We start from the raw sequence: 12,634 nt of genomic DNA on the forward strand, positions 1-12,634 counted from the left end.
TACAGACATTGAGGTTACCAGCTCTCCTTAGAGACGGAGGATATTGACTGTCCTAATGAAAGCTATAATATGCATCCTTATGCACTGGCCCTCCTCGACTTCACCTACCCACCCGAAATGAATGACCAAATTGTTCTGCCAGGCTACTTTTGAATCTACTTCAAATGTTTAAGTCCATCTAGGGACGTTTCTTTAAATGATTGACCCATAAGCACCAGTATACACTCACCCCTCCCTTTCCTCGATACACAGCTGCTGGGTTAGCTCAATGAACAAGGGGAGTTCAGGATGTAGACTAGCCCTGAGTGACAGCTTCAAGTACAGGGCATATGCATCATTCCTCCCCTCCTCCTCTCTAAGCTCTCTTACCACATTGCTCCAACATCAGCGCCGGCACCCCAGAGCCCGATGACACTGCAGCCTGACCTGGGTGATGGCTAAAGCCTCCCACCACCCCTCTCCTCCATATGACTGGACTATTCGACCACTGGGGTGACATGGGAGAGGGGATGCTGATCGGTCTAGGTCCGTGGCTGCCACCAGACCTAGGCCACTCACTTATATTTCATCTGGTTGCAGTCAACGCAATCCCATTTCAGGACTACCCTCCATAGTATGGAGGGGTGGGCTTGCTGTGAAGGGACTATGACTGCTGATATATTTCCACTTTACGGGGCCCCATGGGGAGCCTAATAGCTTATAGGTATCTGGACGACCTGGGTGCATCGTGGACAGTCTGACTTTGTGGTATTATTGGTGTGAGTGTGTAGTGTTGTGGCCAGCTTAACTCTAGAACATTGTACCAGCACATCGAGTTCCTTCTTAGGGTTCTTAATGTGCTGACATTCTATAGAATGTTGGTAGATTTTGAATACTGAAGGGGAGTTGAAACAGTTTTGGACAAGGTGCCTGCGAGTAGATTGGGGTGGTTCAGCTTTGTGTATTACTCACTGAATGAACCTCATTTTCGCTCCACTTTGCCTCCGCTTCATCACTATAGAGTGGTAAACCTGTGAATCATTCTGTGCACACTGCTTATATATACTTATATATTTGAACCTAGCGTTGAGTCCCATTCAGTGAGACAGATCGTAAACCTGGCTTCCCTGACTATGGTACTCATCACAGACTATTATGTGATGATGACCGACATATGTGCCGATGGAACTGTCACTGCATGATTGTATGTTTCAATTTGTGTGTTTCCTTGTCCTTAGACGTGTGGGTCCCGGGGATGTGTATTACTGAGAAATCTAATAAATAAATCTTACCCAAAAATACATGCATAGCTCCTATGTATATGAATCAGTATTTATTAATTTGCAACAATGCTTGTGTCTGGATACCATGGATTGGAGAAAACTAGTTATTATAAGCAGTCACGGATGAGCTCGTAAAGGGGTTGCTCAAAATATTCGTAATTGTTATGGTCCTAGAATGTGCTATTTTATTTCTAGCTACAGAGATGCGCAGTTGCAGTGCCAGAACCAGTGGAGCTTCTCAGCAAGTGTTTGAGAGTCACGAGCTTGAACTACTGTAAAATGTGTCATTCTGCATGAACACAGTACTGTGAAAGGGGCAATGCAACAGAAATAAAACATAAAATCTATCTCCACATTTAGGAACAGCACAAACCATTAGCCTGCGTCATGTTTAAAGCATGTGCAGGATTAATATTATGGATTGTGATGGGAGTGTTTTCAATTCTGGACACTTTAAAATATGTCTCACCTGCGTAGTCGAATAACCACCCAGACGGCTTCTCTGTTGACTCAGCCACTTCATGATAGGAATGCCTTCATTGATTCTCTTCAGTTGTCCACACGCGAGTAATGCATATGCTGCCATTTCAATCTCTGTCGAGCGGGGCTGCCAGTAGCTGGCTGTACCAGCTGCTGGGGACAACCAAAACATCAATCCACCTGAAAGGAAAATGGATGAGACAGGTAACCCTTGCAAACATCATCAATCTAACTCTTTGTAGCAATCTAGCTTTTTCAATGCATAACCTTCCAGTGTCCACATTGTGGATGTCTCACACTGTCCAACTGTGCACTGTGGCGCACACTTCGTTCAGTGCACTGGGCGTAGACTGGGACAGCGCAGTGTATCACAGCAAATGCGCTGCTCCCAGTGCAGGCATGGATTTGTGCTTGGACAGAGATCAGCGTGTTAGCTGTGATACAATGCACAGTACATTCGTGAAAAGCAGACCAGATTTTCAAAGAAGCTGGTCCACTTTTCACTGTGCAGTTGACAACTGGCCTGAATTTCAAAGGGAGAGGGATAAGGGATCTCCTTACAGGTGACATTGAGTGACTTCATTGCCGCCCCCCCCCTCCAAGGGGCACTGTTCGGAGGGCGTACTAACTGATCACCACCCCTATGTTAACTCACAGTGCATGCTGAAGAGCCTTGCTGTCTCTGCTCCAGTGTCTGTAATGGGGCATGGATGCCGACACAAAGACAGTATTTCCCCTCATTAGTATGGTGGAAAATCCTCTTGAGATCACAACATTTATTACAGAAAGGGACACACCAGGGCCTGCCACTCCTGCTGTGCAAAAGGCTGTTGGATCCCCAGGACAGTACCTCTAATGCAGTCACAGAAACTGCATCCTTTCAGTTTTCTGTATTCTATTGAAAGGCCACTGCTAGTAATAAATCAACAATTTGTATTTGGGCTTTCTTTGTATTCCAACCTGTAGACAGGCTGCCAAGGAAAATATTGGCAGGTGAAAGGAAAACGTTGGCGTGAAATATGGTATTAATCTGCGACCAGACTTGTTGCCAAAAGTTAACTACGTCTGGGCATGTGAATAATAGGTGCTTTAAATCAGCGTGTGCAAGGGAGCATGGCCAACAGCTATCAGGAATTCCGATATGCATTTTATGTAGGGTGGTTGGTGAAAAGAGAAGTCTATATTATATGAAAAGAAGTCAGAGAAACTGAAGGGTTAAGATTACGGCTTGGCTTACGCATCGGTGAAGATGGCGGCGTGATTCCGGAGCTCCGGAGCCGACCTTCACTACGACGCTTCTTTCGGCGGCATCTGGAGTCGCCCAGCCCTGCCGCACACATTGCTAATCTCCGGAATGTGAGGTGAGCCCAGCGCCCCCACTATTTTGGAGATTGGAAGCGTTTTGGCGGAATTGCTCATTTTGGTCGGGACATTTCGTCCCGGCCTCCATTTTATGCGCAACGCGCATTTCTCTGCCCGAGGTATCTGCGCTAATAAATATGCTTATGGACACGTCGCACAATTGGGAAAACCCCGTTTATTCCTGTGGTGAGTCTTCCATTCTATGAGCTGTCAAGTGATGCCGCATTTCCTCCTCTTTCAACTTTGACATTGAGCCTGCTCTTTTGGCCGCCATTTTGTGAGGAGTTGTTGCTTTATACCTCTAGTAATGCCATCTTCTCATGGATATTCTTGACTCTGGCCTTTTGTTTAACCTCAAGTGTTGAATGTTGATCAGGCTCGTTTCTACATCACTCTATTTACTCCTGAATGCTTTTACTTCATCTCACTCTGGTCCATGCAGCTGTCTCACCTTTCTCTCAGCGCCTGCTGCTGCTACTGCCATTCGGTCTTCATCGTTTTCGGAATATACCACATGACTTGACTTTTCGCTTTCAATCCTCCTCTCGGTAAGGCAGGTTGGTTGCTCTTGAAAGCGCACTCATGGCTTTTTGCCCACCTTGAGTTTCTCTTCTGGATTGGAGTGCTTTCCTCTCAGCAATTAGTCCCCCTGGCTATATTTTTCTATGCTTGCTGGAGCATTTACGTCCTTTTAGGTACTTCATTGGGTGCGTGCATCCAGCTCATCCCATGCACGTCCATTGCTGAACATTCTGCCTCGTCTTTTTGCGCCAGCACCCCTTTTTCATTTGCTGCTCTGAGTTCTTATATGGGGAAACTACGTAACTTGAAGCTTGCCACGGTCTCTAAGTTGCCTTCCGGCTCAGATTCTGATTCTCCCCTTCAGGATCTGGAAGAGGGCAAAATGTTGAAGTCTGACGTAACACATGGAGCCATTCCTAAGTCTCAAAATGGCGTGAAAGCACCCTTAGCTTCCGGCAAACGTCTCAAGAAAGACCCTCCTGCTCCTGAGAATGGCACATCTCCTTTGTCCATGGATATCATCTTAGAGGAAATCCGTGCTCTCAAGCCCTTCATGGAAGCTACCACTAAAAACATGCAAGCCATGCAAGACATATGGTCCTCTTTGGAATCCCGTGTTCTTATACTGGAACAATCAACGGATTCTCGCATCCCCTCATTAGAGGCTGAGGATCTTCTGCTTAAGAAGCAGACAGAGGATTTGGAAAACAGGAATCGTAGGAACAACCTCTGCCTCTACGGACTTCCTGAGCTCACGGAGGGGTCCAATCCTACTACTTTCTTTCAAACTTTCCTCTCAAAAATTTTGGATGCTCCAGCCCTAGCCTCCATCAACATCCAGAGAGCTCACCGCCTTGGTCTAGAGTATCTACTAAACCTAGAGGTGTCATCATGCTATTCCTTCAGTACACTGATCTCCTGCAGGTTCTATCAGCCGCAAAACTCAAGAAACAAATCTTATGGCAAGGTCACCGCCTTTATTTGTCTCAAGATGTCTCCAAGGCCACAGCGGACAGACGAAAGAGGTTTATAGACTTGCGCCACAGCTCAGGGCCCTCAATGCACAATATGGACTCCTTCACCCATGTCTCTTCAAGGCTACTTTCAAGGATAAAACCACCACTTATGAAGATTCTGCCGTCCTTCAAGAATTCCTCCGTCAACAGGGCCCTGATGTTATGGATGTTTCCAGACCGTTCTGAATGAGGTTGCAGCCTCTTCCAATTTAATACTGTTATTTGTACTTCCCTCTTGTTATTGTTGTCAATTTACTCTTCTATATTCTACCTTTGTTGGCTCCTGCCTTGCGTCATATCTCCCTCATACCTCATGCATTTACCCTTTTCTCCTCTTATATTTACAGATGCCGTTCTCTCTCTTCTTTTCCTCCCCGATATATTCATAGTGTTTGTACTCTGCCTTTGGGTCTGTGATTTTTAAGGTCTGGCGTCTGCTCTTGGTGTTGTCGCTGTCATCTTTTCGATGCCTCCACCCCCGTCTTCGTTTGCGTTTCTCATGCTCGTAAGTTTGTTTCTCAGTCGTTCGTTATGGACATGTACTGTCTTCTTGATCTCTTTTGTTCCTGTCCTTTTTCTTCCTTTCTTATTCTTAGTACATTTTCAGTCACTTTCTTCCTTCTCTTATCTGTCCTTTCCCATTCTCTCTCTTTTCTTTGCCTTCTGGTCTACTACAATCTTTGCGATGTCCCCTATCCTCTTTGCTTTTCTCTCTTCTTTTTTTCTAAGTCTTCTTTAATATCATCTAATTTATCTCAATTCACTTATTTTTTGTATTTGAATTTAATGAGCATGTTGTTGCTAGTTGTTTTCTCTAATCGTTCCATTCCTTGTTACGACATGGAACATTAAGGGATTGAACAATCCCATTAAAAGGCAAAGGGTGTTATCACACTTGGCAAGACTTCATACTGATGTTGCCCTCCTTTAGGAGTCTCATCTCCCGGAGGCAGAGGCTTTAAAGCTTAAACGTGGTTGGGTGGGTCATGTTTCTTGCTCCCCCACTGTTGATAAGAAAAATGGTGTTGTGATTTTATTGCACAAAAAATTAAATGTTTCTTCATTCTCTCATGAATGTGATGCTAATGGTCGTTGGGTCATTGTTAATTTGCTTGTTGACAATATTCCTCTTACTCTCTTTAATGTGTATGCCCCTACTGGAGTTGATAAATCCTTTTGGCCCTCTGTTTCTGACAAACTGGCCTCCTTCTGTGGAGATTACATCCTTTTTGGTGGGGACTGTAATAAAATTATGGATCCCTTCCTTGACCGTCGCTCAAAAGCTAAATTTGTACCCTCCAAAATGCATTCCCAATTTGTTAAAACCATTCAGAACAATGCTTTAGTTGATATCTGGAGATTGTGCAATCCTGACCTTAGAGAGTATAGCTTTTTCTCTCCTCCTCAGCAATCCCAATCCCGCATTGCCTTAGCAAATCCCTTTGCCAACATGCCATCCATTCCGAAATAGGCTCCTTTTTACTTTCTGACCACGCCCCTGTTTTTGTGGATTTAGATCTCCTTCCCTTTTCCCCTCACTCAGGCAGATGGCGTTTCAATAATGGCCTACTACATGATCCTGTTTTTGGTTCAGAATTTTCTATTTTTGCCACTGAATTTTTCCTTCTCAATCACACCCCGACTCTTCCTTTGTTATGGTTTGGGATTCTTTCAAAGCAGCCTCTAGGGGTTTTTAGCATCAATTTTGTGGCGAGACGGAAAAAAATCAGAGAGGCCAAATCTACTCAAATTCTGGCTGACATCAAGCGTCTGGAGCTTGACTATCACTCTTCCAATTCAGATTCCTCTCTTAAAAAACTTATCGAGGCGGAAATTTCTTTTAATAAATTCACAACCGAAGCCGCTTCTAACCTTTTATTAAAATGCAACTCCAGATATTATGGTGATAAAAATAAGATGGGGAAGCTCCTTGCTAACTATTTGAAAATTAGGAAGGAGCGCACGAAGATTGAATCCATTCGGACTTCCTCTGGCGAATCTCAATTCAAGGATAAGGAAATTCTTACTGAATTTGTCAAATTCTATGATACTCTCTATACCCCTGAACACATTCCGACCTTCACTGAACTTCTCTCCTATTTCCAGTCTCTTCCATCTCCTCTGACTTCTCATGTCAATCTGAACTCTTTGGATGTAGACTTTTCGCTTTCCGAAATATCCCATGCTGTGTCTAAGGTCAGACATGGGAAAGCTCCTGGCCCTGATGGCTTCACCATTGAATTCTACTGTCACTTTGCCTCCCTTCTACTCCCCAAACTTCTTCTTTTATTTCAATCTTTTCTTGCAGCAGGATCTTCGAGTGGTTCCTTTCAACAGGCCTTAATTTGCTTGATTCCCAAAGAGGACAAGGACGATTCACTATGCAAGAATTACCGCCCAATCTCCCTGGTCAACACAGACTACAAGATACTAGCCAAGATTGTAGCCTCGCGTTTGGACCCTCTTTTGCCAGATTTAATCTGTCCCGAACAACCTGGCTTTGTTAAGGGCCGTCTTTCTTCCGATAATTCGCGAGTCTTCCCTAATATTCTCAGCAGAGCTTCTTCGTTGGACCTTCCTTTAGCAGCTATCTCCCTTGATGCTGAGAAAGCTTTTGATAGGATTGGATGGGATTTCATGTTCCAGGCTCTCCGTTGGTTTGGCATCCCCTCCAACTTTATTTCTATGATTTCTTTACTTTACTCTAACCCCCAAGCCTCCATTTTTGTTAATGGTATGACTTCAGATTATTTTCCCTTACACAGAGGTGTCCGTCAGGGTTTCCCCTTATCCCCACTATTATTTGTTTTAGCTCTAGAACCCTTTCTTACCAAGATTCGTCAGGATGACAGTATCTTTAGTTTTCAATTTGGTCCTCAACAGGTTAAGCTTTCAGTTTATGCTGATGACATTCTTTTTTATTGTTCCGATCCTTCTTCTTCTCTGCCCCATTTTTTGCAGCAAGTCTCTTCTTTCTCCGAGGTTTCTGGTTACGGCCTCAACGTTGACAAATGTGAAATCCTTCCTTTGTACTCTCTTTGCCAGAAACATCTTTTCGCACAATCTGGATTCTCTTGGCAACCCTCTAAAATCAAATATTTAGGAGTTTGGTTCGCCCAGCTTTTACCCGATACCCTCAAGTTGAATTTTGAATATATTTCTAAGAAAATGGAGACATCTATTACACGTTGGCACCCACTCTTTTTGTGCTGGTGGGGATGACTTAACTCTATAAAGATGATGCTTTCTCCCCTTCTTCTCTATACTATTTCTATGCTCCCTATAGGTATCCCGGTCTCTCTCTTCAAAAGGATTGACTCTTTACTACTAAAATTCCTATGGCATGGTAAACGCCCACAGATCGCTCTAGCCTCCTTGCGAAAGGACAAGGCTCAGGCCGGTGTCCGTTTCCCTGACTTTCGAGAGTATCATCGAGCTTTCTCTCTGAAACAAACTACTCGATGGCTCTCCTCCGATCTCCCTTTCTATCCCCCCATCTGGTTACTTATGGAATCCTCATTTATCTCTCCCTTTAATTTCCGGGACCTTTTGTACTTCTCGTCTTATCCGGCGCATCATCATACTCCTATCATCTCCCATTGCCTCGTCTTATCCCTCTCTTCATTCCCTCCACGAACAACCTATCTGGCATAATTCACTTCTTAAAATTCGCAATCGCACTTTCTATCGGAAAGTTTGGCACTCTCGAGGTCTATGTTGGATCTCTCAATTGCTCTCACATGGTGTCCCTCTCTCTTTCTCGGCTCTCCAGTCCTCTTTCTCCTTACCATCTAGGGCCCGCTCTCAATATGATCTGCTCTATCCTGCTCTTACACTTTTTCTCCAATCGATGCCACCCTTCAGTGATATTCCTCTAGACCGTAAACCTACGTCTTCGCTATTGGAATCTACTCCCTCTGCATCTTCCCTTTATAACTCTTTCCGCTACACGGTTGATAGAGTGAAGTCCAAGATTGAAGTCGCTTGGGAATCGGATCTCTCTCAAGATTGGCCGGTTCATCTATGGGATAAAATCTGGTCCAAACTTCATAAGACCTCTAGAGCTGCTAATAACACCTAAACTTTGTATTTCTGAATTCTGTTTCCCCCACTTGCCCTGTCCCGTTTTTCGTCAGAGATCGTTCCTTCATGTTGGTCTTTCCCCTGTCCTTCTGCTGACCTCAAACATATGTTATTTGATTGCCCTCCTATATCCATGTTTTGGAATTCAGTTTGGGCCCAAATACAAAAGATTTTTCAATTTCAAATCCCCTTCTCCCCCGCACTTATTTTTCTAGGTTCTCTCTCCCCAGCCCTCCCTCAATCCCCAAGCCATTATCAGCTCCTAGATCTTTTGATAGCTGTCGCTTTCCACATTATCACTTCTAATTGGAACCACGCTACAGATAATTCGTATCGCTCGTGGTGGAATGCTGTTTGTTTTGAACACCGACTTGACACCAATTTTGTTTCCCCTATTTCCCTGGCAATTAAGCGGGATCTTCTCTGGCTACCTTTGGTAACCTATCTCTCCTCCGTTGCTCCTGTGCATCCCCCTTTAGTCCATGTTGCAGCTGATGTACACAAACCCCCAAGAACATCCTTCTGCCCGTTCCCTCAAATGTTTTGTTCTACAATGTTATCTTACAGTGCATTTACCTTTTGAGTATTTACTTTATTCATGCTATTTTCATGCTCGTTATATTTGCTTTTTTCTGAAATGTTGAGGACTTGTTTACTTTCTCTTATGTATTTAACATTTACTCATGTTTTCTCCTTAAGTTGTATTTTATTGCCTTATACATTTTCCTGTTTCTTCATTTATACCCCCTTACCCCCTTGTTCATTCCTTCAATAAAATCTAACTTAAAAAAAAAGATTAAGGCTTTGGCAGTCAAATTTGCTAACGATCCCAGCTTTTGAAAAAAACGTGTCTCAGTCCATGATCAATGGTCATCGCAACATGAAGATCTCTTAGAATCTGCTTTACTTCCTTTGCCCCATTTCTGTGCAGTTTGCCAACAATCATTGTAAGTAATTTAGAGACCACGGAGACCGATATAATACAGGCTTCCAGACTCTTGAGGGCTTTCCACCCTCCTGCTTCCATGCTACGACTCATTTCTAGGACAGTCTGCTTTGTGCACTTAAGAACATTCCTTCATTGAGTTGGTGGGTTTACTCCTGACCACAGCAGAGCTTAAATGTAACTTTAAGCAGTTCACCATTTCAGGAAGAGACTTACCAATAACCAAGGTTAATGCGCACTAAAGACAATAGGAGATATATCGAAACAAATCACCAATTGCATGCCTTATGTCATCACACCTTTGAGATTGTTTGCAAATATAGCAGCCCAGCAGCCATAACTTAATATCATTGATCTCTTCTTCGGGATTTACTGATGTTACTCTGAAAGATTGATGCCCCATAGGAAGTTATGACTAGGTGGGGTAAGATGGAGGAAGGCCCTCAGAAAACACCTGCTTAACGATTGTGCTCAACAACAATCTCAAATGTTAGTTTTCCATCTTAGGAATTCTAAAAAGTATGTAATAATCACTGGCAAAGCCAATCAGTCATGTTGCATGAAGATGCAGTTATTGAATTTGTCAATGCGTCTAATATTGTAATTTACGCATTTGCCAAACCAATAACTGCAACCAGCCATTTTGGAACATTAGTGTATATACTTCCAAGATGGCCTCCTTGTTGCCTCTTGTCATAATGTGGCAATGTCTTTGAAGCAATTTGGTGGCCTTTCAAGATGACCACCACACTGTGTTTCTATGCAGCTGGACAGCCATCTTTTAAAAATACAAAATATCATTCAAAGGTCGCTGGTCACAGCAAATGGCTTTGCTAATGCCAGCACAATGGAGTGAAGAATAATGTAAGGTGTGGTGAGGAATAATGGAGCAGGTGGGGATTAGTTGCAGGGGCAAGAATGGGAACCAAGGAAGATTTCACGTGAACAGGAGGATGGGAAGCGAGACACGGGTGGGAGAGTGTAAAGAAATGCAAAGCATGCAAGAGCGATAAAGTTGTGCCATTGCATTGAGTGTTGAAACATGAATGACACAGAAAAAACGATCTCTGATAACAGCAGTGGAAGGATACACTCATCCAACAAAAACAAGGGTGAAACCCAAATGCTCAAAGGTTAGGATAAACACAAGGATAGGGAGCAAAGCCTTGAACCAAGAGAGGGATAAAATAGACAATCCAACCATTAGCAAGGGGAAGACCAAGTTCACTCGAATCATATTTTAAAGTATTGGTTACAGTGCTGTCTGCAAATGGCTGCTAAATCTCTCTGTAGTGAGACCGCAAAATGTCCACAGAATGACCGGGGTGGCTTTAGACACATATAATAATAAAAATTACTCGTTGCTGCACCACAAGTATACAAATACATTCACCTACAGTCTTATGAAAACTTAAAGTATGAGTTTATACTGTTTATCTACGAGATGAAAGATGTGGGTTATTTCGTTTATGATGTCACAGAAATATTTTTCTAAAATTTTTCCCACAAAACATGGACAAACGTTGTCAAATGCAGAAAATATCAAATGATCAGGTTTCATAATGCAGAAACTATTCCGAATACCATAAATATGTGAAATGCATATAACTCAAGTAATGGCTCACTGCTATGTGCTGACTGCTATATAAAGACAATAACAGTTATGAAAAAGCACACAGCAATTGAGGAAAGAGTTCTGTTTACAAGTCAACAAAAATGTTTTTCATTATTTTATTTATGATCAATAAATATGACTTCATACCTGATCTCTCTGCTCTTCCGTTCAGCTGGTCAAGAGCCAGGCTTGCGTTGGTGCTGTTGACCAATGATAAGGCGTATGTAACCACTGCCAGAGTGTAGTTGCTGGCAATTCCTTCCTGAAACTTCTTCTCAAGAAATCCTATGGCTTTAACAACTTGGTTTCTGTAGATTCTCTAAAAAGAATGTGTTCTAGAATGTAGTCAGTTGTAAGTACATCATCCGCATCAAGCCCTATGTGATTCTGGCAATTAAGCCTTAATAACATTTCACATTTTTAGCGTTACATTTTAATGCTTAATTTTAAAGCAATAAAGTTAAAAGCTAAAGCAATAGTTTAATCGTGGCACACAGTTATACTTTCATATTTGTAATCATTCAAACCGAACCAATAGATTCCAAAAATGCTTCAATGAACCACACAGTGCTGGTCATAGTTCACAATCAGCATGGTGCAAGGCTTGGGGATATCTAGAGTAGGCATCATCAGCAGCGATTCAAATAACACTTAATTTATGTGCTCATTTAACAAACTCTTTTGTAGAAGAGTTCAACATCCTGAATAGTGCCTAAACTTGTAATTAGAATACTCTCTTGGAATAGGGAAACACAGAACTAGTGAGACATCTTGGTTAAAGTCTGCTATACTATGCTATTTTGGTCTAGCAATTTGTTTATGAACATCCTTTACGTTTTGCTCAAAGAAAGCAGTAACTTTCTAGCGTCCAAGCACAGGAGGGACATCGACAAAATCAAATTTCTTCTAATTGTTCCTTTTCTTTTACACTAAAAAACATTTTTACAGTAGCAAGATAGTTTGCTCATGATTTGTGAGGGGCCTTTTTAGGTTAATCAAATGAATTGCAGTGGAACGTCTCACATTAATTACTGGGAATCAGTAAACAGTTGTGAATATAGGTTGCTTTTGTGCACAGTTTCTAAAACAATGGTTCAGGCACATTCAGCTGTTTAACTTGAAACCAAAGCAAGGGGAACCTAGTTCAAACAGACGTTGTTTCATAACACATTGAATATGTTGCATCATTTCCCTGGCTTGGTTGTAATTACAAAGCTGAGAATAGTTTTTAGGACTACCGGTCACAGCTTGAGGTCTAAGACCAAAAGAGGAAACTTTAAAGTTCCTCTTAGGCTTCCATAATGTAAAATGGTGTTTTAGCAACCTTCAGGTCATGATTGTGTTCACC

General features: G+C 42.6%; 1 protein-coding gene across 1 annotated transcript in view; it reads right to left on the minus strand.

The window, feature by feature from the left end:
• The window catches only part of LOC147707494 (CD109 antigen-like), a 502,391-nt gene that overhangs the window by 71,131 nt on the left and 418,626 nt on the right, over positions 1–12,634 (minus strand). Inside the window, exons 26-27 of the mRNA XM_086926510.1 lie at positions 11,434–11,605; positions 1,732–1,922 (exon numbers count right to left, since the gene is read on the minus strand). Coding sequence (XP_086782636.1) covers positions 1,732–1,922; positions 11,434–11,605 — 363 coding nt within the window. The remainder of the gene's footprint in view (positions 1–1,731; positions 1,923–11,433; positions 11,606–12,634) is intronic.

The sequence above is a fragment of the Lissotriton vulgaris genome, chromosome 6 (assembly GCF_964263255.1).
Source record: "Lissotriton vulgaris chromosome 6, aLisVul1.2, whole genome shotgun sequence".
NCBI classification, from domain to species: Eukaryota; Metazoa; Chordata; class Amphibia; order Caudata; family Salamandridae; genus Lissotriton; species Lissotriton vulgaris.